General features: G+C 39.5%; 1 protein-coding gene across 7 annotated transcripts in view; it reads left to right on the forward strand.

The window, feature by feature from the left end:
* The window catches only part of ARNT (aryl hydrocarbon receptor nuclear translocator), a 2,399,029-nt gene that overhangs the window by 919,145 nt on the left and 1,453,267 nt on the right, over positions 1–26,617 (forward strand). For all 7 annotated transcript variants that reach the window (XM_044080044.1, XM_044080045.1, XM_044080042.1 and 4 more), the window contains 2 exons: positions 14,435–14,537; positions 21,878–21,943. In XM_044080044.1, coding sequence (XP_043935979.1) covers positions 14,435–14,537; positions 21,878–21,943 — 169 coding nt within the window. The remainder of the gene's footprint in view (positions 1–14,434; positions 14,538–21,877; positions 21,944–26,617) is intronic.

The following is a 26,617-nucleotide window of genomic DNA, read 5'->3' on the forward strand; positions in this document are numbered from 1 at the left end:
AGAAGGCGAGAAGAAGACAACTAACATGGAACGTTATGGTAGGTACATAACTTCTTATTCTTTACTAGGCAACAACCCATATAGCGTAAGGGGGTTGCTGCAGTAGTGTGGAATTTGAACATCTACTGCTACGGGTTTGTGTAACTTGCAACAACTGCACTTTTATTATTACAAAGGTATATAAGAGGGGTTGCATTATTTTGCGACGTACCTCTTTTTCTTTGAAAGTACAAACCAACATGTTATTGATGTGATTCCTTGTGGTTTAACTGTCATCAGTTAACTGTGAACATATTTACAGCTTCTCTGGTAACTTTTTGCTGTTGTTAAAACTACAGTTAAGTAAGTAAGCACAAAAAATAACATCACATTAATTCTGTCCCAAATAAGGATGGCATCAGTAGCATCTTCTTTCTATACATACAACTCCTAGTATATTTTTTAAAGTGCAGCAAAGTAGTCTTACATATAATATGCATAGTTCCCTGCTGTTGTAGTTTAGAAACCAAAATTACTGTGGGTTTATCTGAAAAATTTCCTCTTGGTAACATGTAAATCTTACTGTTGGTCCTCTTACTGGATTCTTATTTAACAATAGGAGGAGATATATGCATCAACATGTCCGAAGGAGTTCTTCCATATACTCAAAGCATTTTGTTACATTATCCTAGTGTATTCATTTGCCACGTGCCACAAAGATCTGCTTGTATTTTTCATCTGCCTTTCTACCACTGAGACATCCAAGTAGTTTATTCTGTAGTCGTGCTCTAGGTTTAACTTCTCATGGTCAAAAGTACTTTTGTCACACCTCCAGAATACATTTGTTTAGCTAATGAATGTAGTTCTATATTTATTCACTCTTGCCTTTTTTTCCGAATGTAGTATACCAGTCAGGAAATGTAGTAGATTTTCAAAAATGGTCAGTTGCTCTAACAGTATAAATTTTTAGTCCAAAATGTAGAGGTAATACTTAAAAAATGTACTGTTTGTAAGGAGCGCAAAGTCAAATCCAAGATTGACAACTTATTCTGTCTTGGATGAGCTGCATTCTTTAATCATCATGATGTTAAGTTAATTACTGCATAACAATATTTCATGTGTAATAGAAAGTTCAGTCTTTTCAAAGTGTCTAGAATGACCATATTTAGTCTAGTTAATGGCCTCATCACATGATTGCATACTCATCTCTGGTTTGGTGTGTGTGTGTGCGCGTGCAGCACTTTTCAGTGCTGTATCTACATATTATGAATTTTCTATATTAGTTAAACTCTCTCATTTGGGACAGAAAAGGTCTTAAAAATTTCCCTGACAAATATCTGTTACTGGAAAATGTTCAGGTTTTGTCATTGCCTGTACATGAACATTTAGAGGTGCTCAACCCCAAGTCCATTTTTGTTGTGCAGTTTTATCAGTCAGTATCATATGGGATTATCTAGTACTGTTTCATATTTTTTCCTTTAGCACCTGATGTTATTTTTCTTTGCAAGTTACCATTTGTTGAGTTTGTTCTCTGCTGTATCCTTGATCTGAGTTGTAGTCTTGGTTTCTTGTTAATTTAACCGTTTTTGATTTAAAATTAGATTTTTTTGTTGCATCAACTGTTCAGAGACCATTACTCTTAAACTTTGCATCCCCTTCTGTAGGGGATGAACCTCATGCATCTTCCATTTTAATTGCCAAGGTAAAATAAACTATCAGTCAGTCTTAGTTTATCATTCATGGTATGAGATCAGCACTCAGTCATTCATGGTTGAAGATCCTAAAATGCAGCTTAATATGTTAGCACTTATAGGCACACTGAATCGCAGGCTGGAAAAAGTAGCCTGAGAATTAGAGTATTTACACAGATATGTTTACTGCCTCAGAGGCATAATTTGCTGCTTCATATAAAGCAGGGATTTCAAACTCATGATGCTCAGACTTCAAGCAGCCATCATAGCAGCATAGTTATAGATGAGGGAAGCGATTACAGTACTTCTCTAGCTACACTGCCTGCATTTCTTTTTTACTTTGAGATTGTGGCCTGTGGCAAAGTTTGTTAGTCCTCATACAGCAGCAGTAGTGGTTATTTGAGTTTGAGACCCTATGAAAAAAAGTTGCTTTTGTTGTCAGTGCTGCCTTGAATGACAGAGAGAAGTATGCACACTTGTACCTCTCAACCTCTTAGTGCAAGAAATCTTGACCAAGCCAAACATGAAGTGTGGACAAAGACCCAAAATCATGGACAAATTTTAAACATTGGTCTTACAGAGTTAGAGAGTTGCTAGAATAACAAGTTTTGCATTTGTATACATTTTCTGAAATCATCCCTCTGTTCATGTTGCTTTCCTCCAGGTGCTCCAGTTTCCTCCCACATTCCAAAGACATGCAGTAGGTGGATTGGGCACCCTAAATTGTCCATAGGGGTGTGTGTGTGTGTGTGTGTGTGTGTGTGTGTGTGTGTGTGTGTGTGTGTGTGTGTGTGTGTGTATATATATATATATATATATATATATATATATATACGTGTGCGTGTGTGTGTGGTGTTGAAGAACAGCCGCCACAGGGCTAGCCACCTGGCTTTGTGAACTTGGCTCTAGGTGACTGCCACTGTTTAAGTGACACCCTGAACCCATGTACAAAAATGGGAAAAGGGGGCTATAGATGGGTAGAGTCTGAAGCTCAAATATGTATCATAAGTTAGTGACCTCAATCATCACTGATCTGCCAGAAAATTATAAATGATATGAGGAGCAGACCAAAAGTATGAGGTGAAAAGCTGGATTGTTGAGAGGTATGCACACACTTTCAGTTTTTGCCTAGTTTCAAGATGGCTGCTGAAAAACATGTAGGCCTAGTAAATGGAAAAAATCTCTCTTCTCTTATGCCTTGCAGCATAAACAACTCTTGTATCATTTTTAAAACGCAGTGCATTTCCTTATTTCCATAAGTTGTTTTGTTTCAGGCACATTGAAATGTCTTATCCAGTTATTAGCTACAGCAGTCATGTATGAATGCTTGTCTCAAAAACTTAACCCTAAGCCTTACCGTCTCAAGAGGTCATAATCCAATCAAATTCTGGAAATCACTGATGTCCTTAGATTAACAGGTCATCCCTCGCTAACTTCTATGCATTAAATCACTTGATATTTGACCTTGCAGCAGAAAACCATCATATCCGTTCTGTTAGACAGAAATTCACTCTTCTGTGTGGCAGCACCAAAAAAAAGTAATTTGGTCTTGTAAATTTGTAAGGCAAGCTAATGCAGGGGCAGGCAGATTTCACTGGTAGTCAATGACAGTCTTTTAAAAAGAAGAACATTCAATTTGCAGAACTTGGAAAGAATCTGTTGATGACTCAGACATAGTGCAAACAAAAATAGCCCTGCTTTCTCAGAAGACATTTTGTCTGAATTTACAGAACTACCTATCTTCTGTTAATGCCCCACATTTTTGTATGCTTCCTATTTTGTAATTCACACGCTGATTTATGGATCTAATGTAGTTAAATGTACTGATCATTTAGTGTCTAATTTAATGCCTTGGTTTACTGTCACTTTTTATGAATTTGTTCCTATGAATGCTTTAATTCCTGTATTAGCTTTAATTTACAACACTGTTCACTAAATGGGGTCACTTCTCAGCCTTTAATGTTGTTTATGCACCTCTGCCAAACATCTGTAATGTTTGTTTTCTTTGCTACTGTTTGTGTAACTGTTTTTGCCTTTATGGACCAGGATGTGGCTGAAAAGGGTCTTTTGGACCAACTCACCTATCTAGTTAACAAATGAAATAAGTAAATCTCTGCCTTTAATCCTGTATGCCTAGTCACTATCCAGCTTATGTCATAAACTTCATACATCTGTGCTCTTCTTTTAAGATAAATGAAAAATTGTTAATGGAATTGATAAACTTGCAGTACAGCCCACACCCTGTTCCAACAGTGTTTGACAAAGGTTTATAAAAATCTCTGGAGAAAATAGTTTATATTCTCTTATAATATCTTTATTTTTTCCATCTCTTAACCAATTTTTTTCTGATATCTGAAAGAATAGTATGTTGTAGTGACTTAAATGCAAATTAAAGGATGTTCTTCGTGTTTCACTGTTGCAGTCATCATCTGTGGGTTATCCCTGCTGTGGTAGCCCTCGGTCACGATGAATATCAGAGTCAATGTTTTTGTGCGCCGGCTGCTGTAGCCTGTAGTCTAATGTCAGGTTGACAATACTATAAAGCAAGGCAGCCAACATCATTACATCAGTCTTTCTTGCCGTGGAGCCTGTAGCAGAAGCAGTTCGCACAAGTGCCAGTCTGTCGCTACCAGAAGTTGAATTTCAGCAGAAAACGTCTAAAGCTAAGTACCCCGTTGGGGACCCTTTTTTTTTGCTCTAACCGATGTCTGAAAAAGTTAACATTTGTCTCAGCTGTGGAAAGAAAATCCCACACCGAGACTTTCATTCTTACCGCATAACTTGTTTAGGCGCAGACTACGACATCCCTCATTGCCAGTTCTTTGCTCTTTAATGCGAAAACCATTCACCGTAGAGCTCTTTTTGTAGACAATTATTTTCATATTCTGTCTTCAAATTCCGACATGGCATCCGTCAGCCAACAATCCGCCAACATTCCGAAAAAACATAAAGATAGAGACAGGCCACACAAGGCTAAGCCATCCGATGATGCTACCGCTAAGCAAGTCGTCAGTTCTCCGGAATTCAGTGAGGTGCTTTTGCAGCCCTTGATGCCCAACTCGCTTTTCTATGCAGGCCTCTGCCGAGACCCTTTCGGAGTCCGGTTTGCCGTAGAAATCCACTTTGTCTTCTGAGCCTTTGGCTGTCTCTGCCTCGGTTGGGTCCGGAGCCTCGACACAGGCACCAGCTTCCGAGGAGGCCATTCGCTCTACCGATTCTAGACCAAAACTGACGTCTTCTCTTCCGGCTACCTTTTCTCAGACACCGACGGACTCTCTCAATCTGCTACTAGCCACCATCTTGCTAATGTTCTCCAACCCCAAGCTCCAATGCTTAAAATGGCGGAGAATCTTGTCTCCCTTATCTGAGGTACTCAAGCCTCCACTCTAAAAAGGAAAAGGCTTCCTTCTCCAGAAATGATGTTGAACCAAGAGTCTGAGGAATCTGATTATTCTGCCTTTGAAGAGGAACAACATCCCTTAACTGTTTATGAGGATTCAGATGCAGAGGAATCCATCCCCTCTGCCTCCCCTCCAGAGGACCTCTCCTTCGGGGAAGCCCTTCACTCCCTCAGGGAACATTTTCAGTGGGAATCTCAGGACTACCCACAGTCAAAGAACGACTTAGAGAGTTTCTGGACCTCCCCCAGCACAGACCCCTGGCCATCCCACCTATTCTAGAAGTGGTGGATGATGTTTTCCTTGAATCCAGTTTATCCCCTGATGCCCTGTCTCCTGCAACAGCTGAACCTGACAGGTACTATAGAGTACCGGATTCTCACAAATATATGTACAGGAACCCTGCTGCAGACTCTAAGGTCATTACACAGGGACCCAAAGGAGCTAAGACTGGTTTTGCCAAGAATCCTCTTCTTTCTGACAAAGACTCCAGAGCTCTGGACAGATGGGGTAAGAAAGTATACACCTCTGCAACCTTAGCTATCAGAACCCTCAATTGTCAGCTCCATATGTTAAAATGTCAACAACACACTTTGGAACAATTAAAACAGAAGATTGCTACCTCCTGATGGTGCCAACTCAAAAGAGCTGGCAGAATTACTACACTCTGCTTGTCAAGTGGCCAAGCACTCATTACAGTGTGGATATGACGCCCTAGAAGCCTCTAGCAGGGCAGCAGTGACAGGCTCTGTTATTAGAAGACATGCATGGCTGAAGGAACAACCCCTCCCTGATCATGCCAAGTCTAAACTTATTGATGCATCCCTAGATGAGGAACGCCTGTTTCGGGAAAAAGCAGAAGAGGTGCTTAAAAAGATGGAAGACAAAGCAAAATCTATGCAAACAGTAAAAGATTTCTTTCAAGTTCAGCTGCCCAGATTCAGCAGGAACTTCCCCTCTAAGCACTGGGCCTTCCCTGCACCCAGCAGACAGGGCCAAAGTAAGCCCTGCAGGGACAGGACATCCAGTCCCCTATCCCAGGGCTAGCAAAGAAGCAAACAGTGGACCACTTCTGCCTCTAAGGCAGGGAGTTCTAAGCCAAGCTTCTATGGTAAGCACTCACAATGACCCCCCCCCCCCGCCCTCCTTTCATTCATCTAAAACTAGGAGGAAGGCTCACCTTCTTCAAGGACAATTGGGTCTCTATAATCAAGGACCAGTGGATATTAAAAATAATTTCTCTGGGATACAGATTCTCCTTCAGCGAACTGCAAATTCCAAGAGGGTACCCAGACCTCCCCCAAACCAGTTGGCAGAGGCATTAAAACAGGTAAAAACACTAATATTCCAGGGGGCAGTAGAACCTGTTCTTCCGGATCAAACAGGAGAAGGTTTTTATTCCAGACTATTCCTTGTTCCCAGAAAAGGGGGCACTTGGCGCCCCATCCTGGATCTATCCAAACTGAACACCTCCTTGGTGGTTCCCAGATTCAGAATGCTAACTTTGCAACAGCTCCTGCCTATGCTCACACAAAATGCCTGGCTGGTGACGCTAGACCTAAAAGATGCTTACCTCCACATCCCCATCAGGGAATCGCGCAGAAAATTCCTGTGCTTCAGAGCAGGCAGTCAGCACTTTCAGTTCTCTGCACTACCCTTTGTCTTATCTACTGCTCCCAGAGTATTCACCAAATGCTTGTCCCCAGCTATATCATTCTGCAGACAGAGAAATGTACAGCTTTACCCTTACCTGGACGACTGCCTCATTCAGGCAAACAGCAAAGAAAAGTTGCTCCAGGATCTTCTCTTTGTCAAAAAATGCCTAACTCCGCTAAGGTTTACCATCAACGAGAAAAAAATCAAAGCGAAACACTACCAGGAAAATTGTTTTCCTGGGAGCTGTGCTAGACACAGCAACCCTATTGGCCTTCCTATCCCCAGAAAAGTAGAGCTTCCTGCCTCTCTACTTCAACCAGCTGGCTTCCAGAAGTCACCTCACTGCAAGGAAGTTCAGCCCTGGGATACAGGGCACCTTGCATCATTCTCATCCTTCTCGCCAGGCTTCACATGAGAAAGCTTCAGTGGTACTTAAAGAACCTTTGGTGTCAGCACTCTCAGTCCCTAGAGACCACTCTCCCACTGATCACTTGCATAAGGGATGAATTTCTCTGGTGGGCAGAGACCTGTGCCATGAACAACGATCTTCCCTTCATCCTCCACCCTTCCGGCCAGACTATCACCACTGAAGCCTCAGACATAGCTTGAAGCTCTCACCTAGCAGGCAGGTGTACCCAAGGCGTTTGGAATGCCCAGCAACTTCACTTACACATCAACCAGAAAGAAATGATGGCAGTGCAAAACTCTCTGACTTCCTTCTAACCCCATCTCAAGCCAGGCGTCCTCCTTATAAAAACAGACAACACCACAGTAATGTGGTACATCAACAAGCAGGGGGGCACCCAATCTTACCCCCAGTGCAGGTTAGCCATGAGTCTGTGGCTTACAGCCACCTCCATAGAGCTTCACCTAATTATCCAATACTTACCAGGGATCAAAAACACACTGGCAGACCACCTACGCAGAAACTTACTGGACCCCCACGAATGGCAGCTCCACAGAGAAATCTTTCTGCAAATAACCCAGGAGTGGGAGACCCCAGAGGTGGACCTCTTTGCCTCGCACTTCAACCACCAGCTGCACAAGTTCTGTACCAGGGATTATCCCCTCCTAGCATGGAAGGTGGATGCCTTGACCTTCCCCTGGAGTTCCCTCTTTGTGTACACATACCTTATTCTGCCCTTTATTCCCAAGGTTCTCGTCAACATAAGAGAGGAGAGACCAAAGGCCATCCTCATCACTCCAGACTGGCCCAAACAGCAGTCTGACCTTACAGCCCCTGAAGCTGCTTCCCCTAAGATCAGACCTCTTGTTTCAGGAGAGGGGGAAGGTACTGCACACAGACCTACAGACTCTCAAACTTTCGGCATGGCTCATACACTAAAAACTAACAAGAAGTCACTGTTAAACAAACAGGTCCTAGACATCATCACAGAGGTCAGAAGGCCCAGCACAAGAAAATCTTATGCAGGAAAATGGAAAAGATTCTGGTCCTGGAAACAATCAAAAGGGGGCAGTACCTCCCAACCTTCCATCCCTCTCATCCTGGATTACTTAGCAGAGTTGCTCAATAGTGGCCTCTCCTTCTCTTCTATTAAAATCCATGCCTCGACCATCTCTGCCCATTATGATTCAGACCCACCCCTCTTCTCTCACCCTTTGATTAAGCAATTCCTCAGAGGGGGTTCTAATATCAGGCCTCCCAGAAGACCTCCTACTCCACCCTGGGACCTGAATTATGTAAACTAACCTTACCTCCTTTCGAACCTGCCGCTTCAACAGAATTGAAATACCTCTCCTGAAAGACTGCCTTCGAAGGATCTCAGAACTTCAAGCTCTCATGGCTGTCGAGCCCTTCATCATTTTCCATGCAGACAGAGTCTCCCTGAGGACTAATACCTCTTTTATGCCCAAGGTGGTATCTGGTGTGACCCTTAACCAGGACATACACCTTCTCACCTTCTTTCCCAACCCTCAAAACAAGGGGGAAAGAATTCTTCACTCACTAGACGTGCACAGACAACTCAGATACTATCTGGACCACACTAAACTATTCAGAAAAACTGACCAGCTTCTTGTAAGCTTTGCCCCAGGGGCAGAGGGGAAGCCCATCTCCAAACAAACCATTTCCAAATGGATTTCACACTGTATCCATTTTTGCTACAGACTACATGGGAAACCAATCCCTAAGTCAATCCGTACCCACTCCACTAGGGCGACCTCCACTTCCTTCCTCAGAGGAGTACCTAACAGGGACATATTGGAAGCTGCTACCTGGACCTCTGTCCATACCTTTACAAAGCATTACCACCTACCTCTCTTTTCTAAGACTAGGGCAGGGTTGGCTCTGCAATTCTGCAGGCCTCCTGACTCATACCTAGGACTCTACCTATCCTTCCACCCTTTACCTCAGCTTTGAGAATGCTCCCACAGGTGATGACTGTAACAGTGAAACACGCAGAACATAGTACAGTTGTGTACACTTACCATAAATGTAGATGTTCAAGTGTATTCACTGTTGCAGTCTTGGTTTCCCTCCCTCCATCCCCCATTTCACTTCTTCCCCTAGGGGGACACATACTTCCCAAGGTGGCTGTTAGTGACCAAGACCACTTCTTTCTTTTCCCTTGTGCTTCTGACGGGTTAGGGCAAGAAAAACTGATGTAGTGACATCAGCTGTCTTGCTTTATAGTACTGATGACCTGACATCAGACTACAGAGGACAGTAGCCGGTGCACAAAAACATTGACTCTGGTATTCGGGCCGGCCGAGAGCTACCACAGCAGGGATAACCCACAGGTGATGACTGCAACTGTGAGTACACTCAAACATCTACATTTATGATAAGTGTACACAACTGTACTTTCTTTTGTTAGAAGCCATACCAAATCTAATGCATCCATTTTAATAGGCTATCAGTTTCGATTTTGATTTTTAAACATAACCTTCTGTGTTACATTTTTCAAGTGAATGCTAAATGATGTGCATACTCTCGCTGTCATCTGTACTAATCATGGTTACATAATTGAGTTGTATTCACAACTACATAAGCCCCTATCAGATCCAAACAGAAATGCTCCCTGTTTTACTCGTACATACTGATTGGCCCAGGCATCTAACTGACAGACCCTTTCTGCTTAGTCTCCATATGTAAACAGAGATATGGCACCAAGCTTTTTGATTAAATGCCCAAGACCTAAGACTTTCCTTTATGGTCAGACCAAACATGTTGTAAGAAAAGAACTTGTAATTTGCATTTAAGTCACTATAACATGTTATTCTTGAATACTGGTACAAGTTGTGTTTCAAGACTACTTTCTGATCAATTCTGTTAGACGAAAGTGCTCATGCAGGCTTCAAAGAATAAAGTTCTATTTAACTGCTCAATAGGTCTGTAGAAAATTATTTAGCTGGAAAAAATTTTGAATTTACTTAATTAGCTGGAAGTATTCTTGTACTTTTAGTAAACGCCACCTTCAGATCAGCAGGTTAATCCACACCAACTTGCACTCTGTAATCTGACCCCTCTGGTCTAAGTCGTATAATGGTCAAATGGGGCTCTAGGCAGGGTAATGGAATCCCCCCACGACATCCGCAGACATCCCAGTGTCCCAATGCTAGTCTGTTTCTCCCCAGTTAACCATAAACACCGTTCAGACCTGTCAGTGCGCATACCATTTACTTTACTTCTACAATGACTACATATATTTAAATTTAATTTAAAACTTTTATTTCAAAGTTTATAGCACAAGCACTGATAGCCATTTGCTAAACAAGCAATACAGTCTCACAATGAAAACAGACTTAGCATGAACAGAAAACTTCTCTGCCCTTGAAACTCACATTCATTGAAACAGCCTTGAAACCCACATTCAAAGAAAATGCATCTGGCCAATGGTGGATTGTTTACCTTTAGGCTGTTTGTTTTCAAACCATAGGCCCCTTGCATACATTTTAGGACTATGCATAAATGTATCTGTTCTTTGATTCGCCTTCCTGATTGTATTAAATTATATTCCTTGTATAATACAGCGCCACTTGTTAGAATGTGTATTAAATTTGTAGTTTTGAACGTTTTTCAGGTAAGCAATGAAACAAAATGTATTAACCAGTAATGACAAAACTACTCATTTCAGAATATTTCATCTATAAAAGGTCATTCAGACTTCTGTTATTACAAACCACCAATGTCCATCAATATGCATCATCTTTGCAGAAGTAAGTCATCTGAATAATTCCACATTAAAGAGATCATCTGTAATTAATGAAGAGGTTGCTACTGGGAAACAACTTTACATTTCAGTGTTTCATCTACAGATTCAGTGCCTTGATGAATTAGTTGCGTGTATTACATATAAAAAAAAAAAAAAAAAAAAAAAAAAAACAATTGGGAACGGCTGGCAAACCAACATGACGTTTATAGTTACTAGGCATCTACTCTGGAGGAAACACTCAGATGTGCAGCACACCCATCCTCCCCCCAACTGTAAAGGATAAGACCAGATAAAAATCACTTTAGCTAGTAGCTCTAGGAGACTGACTGTCTCTCTGATAACCCCCCCCCCCGTTAGTACAAAAAAAGAACATTTGTCCATCTACCTGCTTAACTGAATAAACTACTGGAAACTTCAACAAGTTGTCTTTATTCCTGTCTCAGGGAGGGTATTGGAGAGAGAGAGTCTCCTAGATCTGCTAGCTAAAGTGACTTTATCTGGACTAATCCTTTATACTTTGTTTCTCGTTAGTCCTGTCACCCCCTGGGTCACAGTTGGGATACCAGACTTCATTCGAGCCCTCTGGATTACCTCGGTTTTCCCCCTTAAAGTGCACTGCAGAATCAGCAATCCATGTACATGGTGTGGGAGTAGAACCCATAGCCTTCTGCACCAAAGGCAGTTATGCCACTCGTGCTACTAAAACTGTTTTCAGATTCTGTAGCACAAACACTGGCTGTCGTTTGCTAAACAAAACAGTTACACATCGAAAAAAGACTTGGCATAAGCAACAGTAAGCTTCTCTTACCTTGCAAATCACAGTTTCTTGAAAATGCACTGAAGCTCACAATTCCTTGGAAATGCTCTGAAACTCACAACTCCTTAAGCAGTCTGGTAGCTGGTGTAGAAGATTCAGGCTCTTGCCTTCTGTAACCAAGGTACAGGGTTTCAGCTAGAATAAGTTAATTGACTTACCTGCCCCCTTAACTAGGGCATTACACACACACACACACACACACACACACACACACACACACACACACGCTCGCACGCACACATGCTTCAAATTCAAAAATGACTTGGACAGTTCACATTCATCTCTGTCTAACATGTGTCAATACTATAACCTCGATGCGTCAGCTCTTCGAACACCTAATGCTCAACCTGTAAACAGCGAAAGCTGAAAAACATGAATGGCTATTTCCGCAAATTTTTTTACAGGGAAAAAATTTGCTTGTCTGTTATCAGGAATTTGCCCTTTTCTCCAATGTAAAGCAATCTCAGAATTGGTGTATTTAGTTAGGATGGAGTGTGGGGGGCAAAACCCCCCACTTGATTAGGGTTTGAAAGTGTGTATGTCTGTTCACCAGCCAAGTGAAACTTTTCCCTGTGAAAAAAATTTGCAGAAGTGGCTGTCGCGGTTTTCAGCTTTTGCTGTTTACTAGTCAACCTTTAGGTGTTCCAATAGCTGACGCTTCAAGGTTATAATATATACCCCACTAACACACACCTAGTTCAAATTCTACAGCAACAAACAGGAATGGCATGACTAGTTCAAATTCATCTCCAGCCAGTGTGGGATTAGAGTACGTTGGTGTGTGTGTGCATCATATTAAAGACACTTGTGGATGCAGAGTGCTTGTGCATCTTCTTAAGGAAGGCACTTAAGATGCCTGCACTTAAAGAAGAAAAATTTTTTTTTGTAATTGATTAAAAAGTAAATGTGGAAGACCTCCGGCCAGCAGGCTGCCCCCCAGCCACCAGGCCCTAGGCAGCTGACTAGGTCACCTAGTGGTGGATCCTGCTCAGCCTCAGGTTCATTTTAGTTAACAAGTGACACACAAGTAAAAATTGCTAGTGAGTTATCAATGATTGGTATAAAAAGATGTGTTTATGTCCCAGCAAATGCTCTACATTTAATATTTCCTAAATGTAGCTTGTTGAGAAATTTATGATTGTTGTAGTGTTATTCTTTCTTGTTTTTATTATGTCCCAAGTACAGGATTTATTTACTTTTGCTGATGTGTTTAGTCCCACCAGGCATGATCTGTTTCTGAGGAGACCTAAAGTACTGTCATCATGTCCTGGGCACCAATAAAGTACACAGAAATGTGCACAATGATCTCTCTTAATTACCAGGCTGTGTTTAAAAGAAGTGGGAAGGGAGCATAGTGTACCTTTTTTTTTAATTGCCTGGGTTTTAATCCTGATTTCACGTTAAATCTTCCATCTGACATACTGCATGACAGTTTTTCATATATATTAAAACAGTTGAGTCTTTCTCACAGTCATGCTATGATACTGCAACATTTTGCTCCTCTGAGCATCAGACTGCAAGACAGGCACTACCTTCAAATAAATCCAAGTGTGTATGATGATTTTCTGCATCTGTAATTGGAGTATTCAGGCATATACTGTTATGATGAATGTATGGGTCCACTGTGTTTGACAAATGCAGGGTTGTGATTTACAGTTAACAGTATGGGTGGCCGATCTGTAAATATGTTGATGGTATGGAATGTCAATACATGTAAGTGGGGTTGGGGGGTGAGAATGTGTTTATGTGAGTTATGGTCTTGGATGAGGCGAAGGATGGGTGTTGTGTGTTTTTGTGAGAGTTTGTGTGTTTTAGGGTAAGGGTTAGGTAGTGGATAGATGTAGTGTTTGTGTGTCTGAGTCTGTTTTGTGTAGTAGCAGAGTTACAGGAAGGTTTTAATAATGGTAAGGTGTAGTGTTAAGATTAGGGTGAGCACCCTTTGCTAAAGAAGGTGGGAGGAGCTCCCCACCCTCTTTAGTAATGGGTCCTAACACTAACCCTAATGCTGCCCCTTCCCCAACCCTGATCCTACACCTTACCATCATTAAAACCTTCCTGCAACACTGCCACTTCTTCTTCTTTCGGCTTTTCCCGATTAGGGGTTGCCGCAGCAGATCACCTGTCTGCTCATGATTGGCAGTGGAGTTTTACAGTGTGGAGTTGCCAGCCCGGCCCCCAACCTCCCACAGAAGGGACACACATGCACACACTCACACCTAGGGCCAATTTAGAATGTCCAATCCACCTACAGCATGTCTTTGGGATGTGGGAGGAAACCGGAGCACCCGGAGGAAACCCACGCGACCATAGGGAGGACATGCAGACTCCGCACAGAAGGCACCCCAGTCAAGAATCGAATCAGAGTGCCTCTTGCTGTGAGGTGACAACACTAACTGCTGCACCACTGTGGCCGCCCTACCTGCAACACTGCCACTATTCAGACAAATTTGTTAGTGTTACGGGGATTTAAGTTTTAATATCAGTAGAGGAAATAGTTTTCCTCTTTTGATATTATTGTGTTCATTGTTTTTTGTTTTTGGCATTGTGGATGATCAAACTTAATTTTGTTGATGTTATGCATTTGATGCTGTGGTGGTTCGGTCATTCCCATTATGCTCATATATGTATATATGTATGCATGTATATATGTATGTATACACACACACACATTTTTATTGTTGTATTGAAAAGTACACATTTATTTTTTCTCATATGCAGGGCGAATACTGGATCTGAAGACTGGAACAGTGAAGAAAGAAGGGCAGCAGTCCTCTATGAGAATGTGTATGGGTTCAAGGAGGTCTTTCATTTGCAGAATGAGGTTGGTTTCCTTCCCTGACATCATAATTTGTATACATTCATTGGAAATGTGTAATATGCATCAAACTACTTGCAGGTAGGTAGAAATACAAATATAAGCAAGCTCTTAAAATTTTTAAACTCTGATGTATGTAAGACTTCCCAAAGCATTAAATTATGCTGTTATTTTGTTTGGCATAAACATTTGGAACAGTGGAAGTAAACCCAATGAAAGCAAGGGAGTTTGCCATATTAGTATGCAATCATCTATAGGCTATACTAGGTGTACCACATTAAGATCTTTATTAAGTATGGATCATAGTCCATTATATACTGACAGCCAGTATTGAGTTGCAGTCATTTACTGATTTCTCTTTTTATTTTTTTGGCAAGGAAGTTAGCTGGAATTTGTTAGGGGTGAACTAGCTGTAGAAGTTGCAAGATAGCATAGCTGTAGATAAAAAAGGACTTGCTGACAGCCATATTATATTGACTATACTATAAAGGGCCGCAAAAGTATAATATAATACACAAACTTGTATAGGTCCATTTACAGTTATATGTATGTAGCATTTGTACAATTAAACAAGGGTCGAAAACTGCAATAGTCAACTATCACATAGTCGAACAAAAAAACAGCGACTATGCAGTGATCTACCTTTGAAACCAGCAAGTTCAAACAGTCACAAGTGCAAATGAACCAAGCTTGTACTTTTGATCCTAACAAAAATAATAAACAACCACAGAGACATACAAAAAAAACTTAGCATTACTAATAGTTATTAAAACACACACACACTCACATGCACAAAACCAAAGAACATACATTTACTTGGGTTGAAGGGGTGGAGCTTTGTTCCCTACACCTCTTTAGTTACAAGTATGAACTCCATGGTTGCACAACTACCATAAAAATGAGTCTGCCCATATCAATAAAAGCTCTTACTAGGAACAAGCTGACAAGTCAAGCCTTTGACCAGATGGGAAGCTCAACTTTACAGCCAGTGATCTGACTTCTCCATGAAATGCATTATGTGTATAGATGCATCTGCATGCAGGTGTGTGTGTTTCCGTATTACATAATGTATACTTATATGTGTATAGGTCTGTCTACCCACATGCAGAATGCATGTATATGTATGTATGAGAAATATTTATATACACACAGATATTCAAAAAGACACATGTCACTCATTCTTCATGAACATCATTCCTTGCTCCTCATGTTTCGCTTCATATAGTCAAGGGAGATTCTCGGGTCACAAACACCCACATGGACAATGACAGAGTCATACTGATACCTGTGTTTCAGTGACCTAAGTGCCTGTGTGACTTGAGGGATCTTAGCCCTGGAAAGGCAGCTAACCCTGACTTGACTCTCTCCTTACTCATTCTGCTGAGGGTGACATTGGTGTGCCTCACTATAGAATCACCAGTGACCAGGAAATTTGGCTGTGTGCTAGTGTGCCATAAAGACTTAACAGTACAGGGATTGGATACAGTTTTACTACATGTAGCTGTGGATGGTGTATTAACAGTGTTTACATGATGGCTGAGGAGCCTTTTTTGATAGGGCCATGCAGGAGGTATTAGTGTTTTAGGAAGGTTTACCTGTAAGTGCCTCAGCAAAAGTAGTTTTATGTTTAGGGTCTTTACCTCTGTACGATTAGTTTTGGTTGTATAAGAGAATTTAGCCTCTAGCGTTAGTGTATTTACACCTCTCACCAACTTTATCTGTTTTATTAAGAATATGTGGGCTGCCACTGTGTATGAGGCAGTTGCTGTAGTACCTCAGAATACTCATCTCAACCAGATTGGCCTCAGAGAAAGGTGGGAAGTGCATATCCATGGTTACTGGTGTACTAGGGAGGAATGAGGAAAATGTTAATATTGAATAGGTCAATAACACATGGAACTTGATGGGCAAGACTCAGTTATGTGCAAAATAGATGCTCTATTAGTTAAAAAAAAATGTCTAGACAGTAAGAGTATTCTGTGAGAAACTTGCACTGCAAGAGGTCGGCATCTGCGGAAATTACAAAGGGAATTATGCTGCAAGCTAAGAACATCTGTACAGATCACTGCTAGGTGCCGGGGAGCAGCAGTTCTATGTAAAGACACTAATAAAGTTCAAAAAGTGCATATATTCAATATAGAAACAGCCAGTTAATGCAGCTGTGACAAAACAATGCATTATAAGCCAAACATTATGCAACTGCGTTGCTTAAATATTAGAGGAGAATCGATAAGGGGGGAAAAAAAAGGCCCTGTGGCCAATCAAAAACAGCACACCCTTTTCTTTACACAGTCATGGGCCAGAAAATGACTCTGCTCCCCTGTACTCTCTCTAAAGTGGAACCAAGGCAGTTCTTACTAAAGACTGTGAAAGAGGACAAAATGTGCAGATATTCAACACAGAAACATTCAATTATTGCAGTGAAAAAAGTGCTCAAACAGTAGGTATGATAATGCAAGTCTTAGTTTTGTACAGTTTACCAGAAACTAGCAACACTTTTCTTTTCAAGTAACATGGTTGCCAAATGCTTCAGGCACAGAGATTCACATTTTAAACAAGCTAGCCCTCTAGCCAGTCAAATTAAAGGCACAATTTATAATGCATTAATATAATTCAATACTGTTTGCTTTTTGTTTATACCTGTAAGGCTATTTATATTCCGTGTTAATATTGACAAAGCTGCCATTCTAATAAAAAGCTGTTACTCCCAAGTATTACACGACATTTTTAAATGTTTTTTTTTCCATCTTGCAGCTTACTTGCACTCACCAATGAATGGCAGACTGATATTGTATGTAGTTGCTTCTAATTTCTCAGTTAAAACATCACCAAGATGAATGAGAAAAACAAGTACTGCAAAAATATGTAAAAAGTACTTTAATAAACTAACAAACCAATAAAGGAGCTTAAAAACATAATCAAAAGATCACCAGGATGGTTGAAGAAAAGTGAGGCTCACAAAACTACTGAAAAAAATTAAATTACTTTATTCAAACAAGAAGTCAAACAAGCATGTTTGCCATTCCTTCTAATCTCTGCTTGAATCCATGTCATATTTTCCATACTTTTTACTTCAATAAAAAAGAAAAAAAAACAATAAAAAACACACAAAACTATATACACTTTCCAAAAAAAATGTCCCTTTCAAATAGAAGGTATTACCCTTTATTGATGGCTGTACCCACAGACATTACCTATTCTAAAACTGAGTTAATTATGCTAATGTGCTTGTTAGAGCCTATCGCAGATTACTGTCTTCTCCCAGACTTGAAAAGCAAACATTAACATTTAGCCTTACGAAAAAATACACAGATAACCTTAAGTAAACTGTCTTGTGCACTATGATATTTAATGTATTTAAGTACTAAGGCCAGAATAGGGGGGCAACTAGTTTGTAGAACTATTCACTTCTCACAGGTGCAGTTTAATTTTAGCTAACTTTTTATTTTCAGTGAACTGTGTGCAAACACCCCTTTAAAAGTTAGTTGCATTACACCTTGTAGGTATCACTCAGAACATGCAAGCATGTTAAACTGAATGTCATTATCCCTTTTAAAAGGTAAGTACATTGTACCTCATAGAGTCAGACCTCTCTTGCAGGTTACTTGCCTTCAGCCAAAAACAGGTGTATAAGAGAAAAACACCAGCTAGTTACTTTGTATAGCAAGAAAGAAGTACCATTTTTTTATAATTTCCCCATGCTTTTTAATCGCTTTTTAAAGCTGTCTATGTTTTAAAGTAAGAATATTAATCTAGGTATCAATCTGTATAAAAATGGGAAATTGTCTTTTAAATCTGTGTGTAGTACGATCAGTTCTAGCATACATTTCCCCCAAATAGCCAAAGATCACAGCTTTTTGCTGATTTTAACTTGTTTCTCTCTTGTCTTTTTACAGTTTAAAGTTTGGATACATTGCATTTAAAAGAAGAGTAATTTCTTACTTTAATATCACTAACATATACAACAGTCAGTGATGAAACTATCCCACCTCACACTTAAATTACCACTGACTGCATACCATACAAACCTGCGTTGCAAAATACTCATTTTAGCAGGAATAGTTATAGAAATATAAACAAGAAGCCAAACTGTTTTGCTTACAATCACCTCTTCAGTCCATTCAGTGTCTTTCTAAACATTAACAACATTATGTATTATTTATTCTTTAAAGTTCTCCCAGTAGCCAGCATGCATTCAGTTTTTTTTTCATTACAGCTGCTTATGCAGTTGAACAGTTCACTTAAATTGCATCTAGTGTTTTTAGTGGTCTTCTGATCTCCTTGATCTCTTAGCACCTCTTTGGTTAAAGTCTGAGGTACTCTTGATCCTTCCAGTCAACTCTAGTGTTTTTTTTTTTTTTTCCTGTCACTCGTGTGGAACAAAGGTTAAGGTTTCAATAACAAAGTCTTTCTCTGGAATTTCTTATTGTCTGAAGATTTGAAAGCAGGGCTCCTGCTTGGCTCACTGTTGGTTAAACTTTTTTTAATTCCCTGTTCAGCATCCAAAAATGTTTTTGATCCTTCAGGAAAGAATATTCTGAAGATAGCTGGCTATAGCAACTAGAATCTCAAAATCTTATTTTTCACATACCCTGAATGCTAGGATAAACTTGCTTCTCATCTACCTGGTTACACTGAATAATCATTTTTTCCACAAGTACTCCGGTGTCCCCAGTTTTTAATACTTTTGCTTCCTGCACCATTTTTGTCTGAAGAAGCTCTTTCTGCTGGTGTGATTACATCTTTGCTATCTCAGGACTCTGCTGCTTTTTTAAGACCTGATGTGGAGCTTGTATATGATATACCCTCTCAGTTAACAATTCATTCTGTGGAATTGCAGTCTAGATGTTTATTTGTACATTCATAATGTTAATGCAGTATACTCCTTTCCATTTCTCTGGTATAGCAACATTTTCTTATTTTTTTTAACAAACTCTCCCTTCTAACTCAACTGTTGGTTGAAACAGTTCTTCTTGAGAAGCTTTATATTCAGTCATTTTCCTTCATTTGATTTTCTCATTTTTCTGTACCTTATCAGCTCATTTGAATGTCTACTTAAAGATTTTGTCATTTGACTTTATATGTTCCTCCATTACCCCACTTATTTTAAACACCTCTGAGTGCGTTTGATTTTTGTTCCTCTAAATCACTGGAGTCCGTCTCTTGTATTAAAGCTGAAACTTGAACTGCATTTTTGCTGAACAGCTGCAAGACTCTTCCCGGCCAGAGGTTTCTCATCTTTCTTATTGATTTTCCATTACATTTTCATTTTTTTCTTTGCTGTATTCTAGACAGTGTTGTTGTTAGCCTGTAACTAAATGGTACCTAAATTGATAACTTACTGGCTGTTTTAGCAATTTCTGTTTCCAGCACTTACACTTTGGCATGTAACCCAAGGCAGTAAACCTAGTTCTGGCTGCTTCATGCTGGTTGATGAAACATTTGTTTGAAATGTAGAATCAGTTTATTTCACAATGTTTACAGTATGGTGTCCATCTGTCATTAAAAAAATAAAACTTTAATGTAAAACAAAAATAAAACTTGTGACCAATTTTCTTTTAATTGGTACTATAGTAACAGAAAAAAAAGAGCAAAGCAAGTATCCCACTCACACATTAATGGATTGTACTTGCACCTATAGACCTCTAAAATAGTTATGCGGTAATTAACAGCTGGTTGTGTGCAGAGAGAGAGGAGCCGTTGATTAAAAAATAGTCTGACAAATTTTCAGTGTTCTAAACATCATCACGTTAATGTAAAAAAAAATTGTAACACGTGTTCACATGCACAGAAACCTGTTACACCCCTTGCTAATTTTTTATACTAACTTTGAGATCGCATAGTCTCCAGAGTAAGTGCATATTGCTCTACCCTGTTGATTGTTGATCTCAAACACCTGTCAACCATCTGTTCATTTGACCAAAGTATGTCAACAAAATGGATGTGGATATTAGAGCATCTTGCTCAAAATTACCACTCCTCTATATATGCAATATTGATAATCATGTGCATCAGTAGTAGTATTTTTTATTACTATATTTGCTGTTGTTGTGTATTGCTTAGTGCCATTGCTACTGTGTGTTGATTGCAAATGATTAATTCTACCTTTGTATATTGATATTTATTAATCTTGATAATTTCCTGATATGTAATGTGTCAGTGTGTAACGGAGACACTGAAAAACAGAATACAGGGAAGGCAGTGCAATTAAGGATTTGTTTTCCTAACTGAGGAGCCTCTGGACTGTATCAAAAGACATGCAATTTCAGACTTGTTTTCCTAGCAAAAAATGAATGTCCCCAATTTATAAACATTTGCATTGAGAATCCGTTTGAGTATAAAGAGATGCAATCACTATAAATAGACTTCAAAGCTGGGTAAATAAAAAATCAGCACTGTCTTGCTTTGGAAGTTTGTGTCAAGAAGTCAGAAAGAATGGTAAAACTAATTGGATGTGGAAGAAAGCAATGTCTGCAGAGGCAGTACTCCGTCTTTTCTTCCAGCCATGTTTTTAGTCAAAGAAATAGTGAACTGTGGAATGAAAAACAAACTGTTCTTTTAGCTGACATGGACAGACAGACTCTGAAAGAGGCCGTACACTCTGAAAATGGAACCAAGGAGTGTGATAGTGCATCTTGTTAATTCAGGACCTGGCTAACCCACAAAAGCAGATTGGTTTGCAGTGAAGGAGAGTGAAATGTACTAGAATGCTATTTAACCAAATCTACCTCTAACTGAGTTGGAATTTTGCCTACAGAGGAGCCAGTGTATTGATGTGAAAGAAATTATCTTCATTTTTTTTTCTTTCCAAAAAGGGTGGCTATAGAATGCAGGACTCTACTTCCCATTGCCCATCAAGGGCCAAAAAGAAGAATTACTAACAAAGGACATAATGGACAGTGCTTTTTCTGTTTGGACTTGCCAGTGCAATGTTGCACCCCTAACTGCACCACCTGTAGCTGATGTATGTGATTTTCCTGACTTTTTACTGCTGTACAGCAATGTTATTTTTGATTAAAGCCTACTCAGTAATTAAATTATTAACTTATTTTTTAATGTGATAATAAATTTTATTTTTGTACAAAATTCATCCTAGTAAGTGATAGCCGTTTTAATTTTTAGCTTGACTATGACATAGAACAGTAGGTTTAGAAAGGGGACAAATAAGTGTTGAGCCAGCTTATTTTTACCTACAGATACAGTCATAACAATTTTCATGTATGAATTTAACTCTTATTATGGTGTTAGTGAGTGTATTGATTTGATGTCTTAATGTAGGAATGCATTATGTCATTGCTCGCCTGCTTCAAGTCTGTATTTCTTTCTTTGTTCTTTTGTTTATGCAGGTGTGGCAGTGCTCAGGTTGATCCTGTTTCTATGAACAGACTCAGCTTCTTGAGGAACCGATGCAGGTAATTGACACTGAAATAGGTTCTTTGAGAGATAAAATGGTTTGAGATATTACACTGATTCATTTCCTGCTGTAAGGCAGACAGGTTTATTGTGCCTACTCCGTTTTACTTTTAATGGTACAGAACAAAATTGGTTAGTCACTCGGAGGTGTAAATACTGTCTGTAAGTGATGGTCATTGTTGATGTGACACCCCAACCTCATATACAAAAAGGGAAAAGGAATCCAATTCCAGTTTCCAAAAAAAAAAAAAAATAGGATGCTGATACCAGTACACAGCAAAATTGAATGGTTACCTTGAATTTAGAGTTTTTAACCTTTTGTAACTGAATGTTTTTAGTTTTGCAGTCTTATTCCTGTAGCTTGCTGCTTGGATGAAAATAATTAAAAAAAAATTGCTTTGAAAGTGTGCCTAAAGAAATAAATGTTAAAAAGGTTTAGCAGGTAACCACAAGGAGCATTTGTTATAGGTTTAGAGATGCTTCACTGCATCTCTGAGTATGATCTAGATGACCCAAGATAGTCCAGCAACCTAGGCACTGGAAGACCTGGTGGGGGAGGATGGCTTAGCCATCCTGGGGAAAGGAAAGCAGTCTTACCCACTGCAGTGCAGTAACAAGCCGAAGAGAGAAGTGTATAGCATGCAGAGTATGTACCAGGGATGTATGCTTGGCTATCACAAAATGTATCCATAGAATAGCATTCACGGAGTGCCGACTAATAACTTGTAGAAGTCTAAGGGGAGGTAGGCACAGAAACCCCCTGTGGAGTCTTCAGGACCATTAAGCTATTGAACTGGCTGTGAGTAAATTTCTGGCATTCCTTTTGAGGATCCTTAGGATGTACAGAAGTATGCTTAGTTTTCTGCTTTTTCTAAGTAGGGAGGTCAGCCCTAACAAATACCAGAGGTTCTGTTCCTTGATAAGATTTAGTCCGAGTACTCAAAATCTCTTCTCTCACCAGAATCTGCAGAATCTATCTAGGGCCTTCTAAGATGATCAACTGTGGTTCTCCCTTGATGTTTGGAGCAGATGCCTGCAAAGCCTCAGAGGATGTGCAAAAAGAAAGATCCATGCCGGCCTCTGATGAGGTTATGGCAGCGGAATCTACAACTGGTTTACATATCTGATGGCTAGGTATTCAGCACAGCAAAAGGGGTTTTAGACCCAAAAGCGGTGATGGTGTTTGGACTGGTGGCAAAGACATTCTGGGTAACTGTGTCTGTATGTCACCTTTATGCCCTGTGATCTGTGTGGGGAGCATACATGTGATGCATGGTGCATACAAGATCTAAAGGCTTTGGTATACAGGCCAGGCATTGCGCTGTCCTTGGCAGGAGATCCCTGTTGTGAAGGATACTGCAACAGTGAAGAGAAAGATATCTACTGTTATGGTAAGATTTTACACAACTACAACTTTTACTTTCTTAACCATACCTCTTTCTGTTTTATTTCTACCCTATTTTTAAACTCCATTTTTATTTTATTATTACTTGCTAGCTGTTCTTCTCAAGAAATTTCCATCTTCTCTAATAATTCTGGAATAATTTTCACTACCCATTCCTTAAATTCCTCTCTTTTTTACAGGTAGGTGGGAAAGAACCATTGTCTTATTTTTACTTGTTTACCCTGCATTTTTATCTTTGTTTTTATCAGTGCATAATCTGAAAAGTTATAGGATGTATGTGCTGAAGTTTTAAATTAAATGCACCTGCTCCTGTTAAGTATTATTTCTCTCCAGTCCAGCCCAGCTATTGAAACCTTGGGGAGTAGTATATAAATTCTGTCAGAGTTCCTATTAGTGATGTAATGTCTTCCATAGCAAATGTTTTCATACATGTTTTCTGCTTCCTTTTATTATATTCTTTTTTTACGTACCTCAGATATGTCCTCACTATTGCAAATCAAGTTGCAGTACCCACCTATAAGTAATGCTTTTCATTATATTGATCTCTGCTGCAGTAGCCTTAGCTATACGAGTTATATCTTGCCAAAGATGTAACAGCGAGCCAGCTTCCAAAGCTTCAGGGCACCTTCCATGTGCTGAAACCTTTAGGCAGATCGAGCTGAGCTAAACTGTTCAGACCTTTGCTGCCCCCAAAGAGAGCAGGCTTTTGCGGATAGACTATCATTTGGTGCTGTTCATTGGTTGGGCACACAAGTTCCCTTTGAGGAAAACTTTCCACATTTTAAATTTATTATTTAAATATCCTTTCCTGTTGAGGAAACTTGTTTCTTATCTAGGAGTTTGCGTTTTAATGGACTGATAACCAAAAGATATTGCTAGGTGAAGTGGACTGCTCAGGAGCCACAAACCAAAGATGAAACATTTAGACCCACTGAAATGGTTGCTGTATGTGCACTAATTAGCTGATAGCCTTAATCCAATTTAATTGTGACAAAATGAAAACACCTGAAGTGAAGTTTGAAAAAGACACCACTAAAATATTTTTTCTGGCATGAAAAAGACTGAATAAAATATAAAAAACTGTATACGTATGAGAAACTGTAATAAAGACTAAGTAAATATACCAAGTAAAACTTTATAAAACCACAGTATAAAACACAATAAAAAAAGCACAACTGATTTAGTTTCTGAATTATATATATTTACATATGTATATTAATGTCCAACAATAGTGAAATTTCCAGAATAAACAATAATACACTTTTGTGTGTTTAGGCTGACTAATAGTTATCTGCCCTGAATTTTAGTAATGGCTCCAGGGATAGGCAGTCATTAATTCCAGGGAAATGGGTTGCTTCTAGTTTAATTTGCCAAATCATCTCTCTTAATTCCAACTTGCCTTTCCACCCGCCATCTCTAGGATCAACAGGAATATTTTCCAATATAGTAAACAAAAATTACAGCAGGCAGAATGTCTGTGCAAAACTTTATTTGGATTTTTATTAGATGTGTCGTATTGGTGTTCATATGTCCTTTTCTTTAGCCAACTTTGTTTTCCCTACATAAAATGCAGGGCGGGATATACACACAGCCAAATACACCACCCCCTTAGATAGACAGTTTCCTTCCTGTGAGTGGATGATAGACTTTGCTGCATTTGCAGCTGCAGTACTGCATGGTCCAATATATATTTACACTGGCTACAGATTCCACATTTTTGTATACCTTTATGATTTTTTTTCTTTCTTCTCCTTATTGTCACCAATAGATTCTAAAATATTCTTGATATTTTTACCTTCTCTATATATAAAAGAGGGTCTATTGCCCACTGTATATCTAATTTGTCCATCTTCTACCAGTATTCCCCAATTTTTACTTATAATATCTTGAATGCTGCTGGAACCAACTCTGTGTTCAAGTATCATAGCTCTAGGGAAGTCTCTAGCCTGTAATACTTCCTCATATTCTGTGGACAAGCATCTACTTCTTCCCATGTTGAATATTATCATCAGATAACAAAATAGCTCCCTTGTTTAAGCCTGTTCCCAAGATGGGTAGATATTCCTTCGCTTTGTTTTGGGCAACCTGTGTGCTAATGGTTCTCACAAATAGCTCAAGGTATCCCCTCTCAAGGAGCATATTTTCCAGTTTCCTTTTTTCAGTTTCAAATGTTATATTATCAGACACCATCCTCGCCAATCTAATAAATTGTCCTTAATAAGACTTTTTTTTTCTGGGACAAAGGGTGCATACTACTGAAATGGAGATAACTATTTGAGAAAGTGGGTTTTTGGTAAATAGAAAAAAACATTTTCTACTCTAAGGTAATGTCCATGTAATTGATGCTTTTTTGTCCATCTGGTAAGTGAATTTCAAGAAAGGGGTAGTATCATTCAAATACTGTATGAACCCGGGAATTTCCTCTATGTCCCCTACCAAGAGGACGAAGATGTCATCCAAATATCTGAGATATAATGAAAACGTCTCCTCAAAAAAGGGACCCAAAGATGAAGTGTCTCTCCCAGCTAAGCATCACCCAGTTGCCATAAAGGGGGGCACAAGCAGCCCCCATCACAACTCCTTTGGTTTGTTTGAAGATGTTACCTTCAAGCCAAATATAGTTGTTGTTGAGCACAATCTCCATACACTCCATAATAAGCCTGAACTGCTCACCATTAACTAAACCAGACCTCAGGACTGCTTCACTAAACCATTTCAATCCATCCTGCTGGGAGATACTGGAGAAAAGATCTTTTACATCTGTCGTCAGAAAGACGACATCTTTGTTCCAAAGGGAATGTGTGATACAACCCAAAAAAATCACAAGAGTCCCTAACAATGTGGTTGTCCATTTTTTTAAAAGATTTCAACAACCTGTCAACATAAAGAGCAAGTAGATGTGTTTTTACCCCCTGCTGCAGAGACAGTGGGTCTAAAAGGAGTGTGCTGCAGGTCCTTGTGAATCTTAGGGATCCCAAAGAAAGATGGACTTCTGAGGTGATTGTTTCGCAAAAACTTGCAAGTCTTAAGATCCATCCTACCCTGCAGCAATTCATCCCTCAAAAATAGATCTATGTATTGGCACGAACCTTGCACTTCATTCATAGAGGCTCTGGTATAAGAGTCACTATTTTCCAAAACCTGTAACATTTCTTTAGAGTATTCTTCTTTTCCGAAAACAGCTATCCCCCTCCCTTGTCAGGTTTCCTTATTCTAACGTAGGGATTCCTTTTCAAGTTCTCTAAAGCATCATGATGTTCTTTAGTAA

This window comes from Protopterus annectens, chromosome 8.part0 (genome assembly GCF_019279795.1).
Source record: "Protopterus annectens isolate FY-2018-M chromosome 8.part0, PAN1.0, whole genome shotgun sequence".
Taxonomy (NCBI): Eukaryota; Metazoa; Chordata; order Ceratodontiformes; family Protopteridae; genus Protopterus; species Protopterus annectens.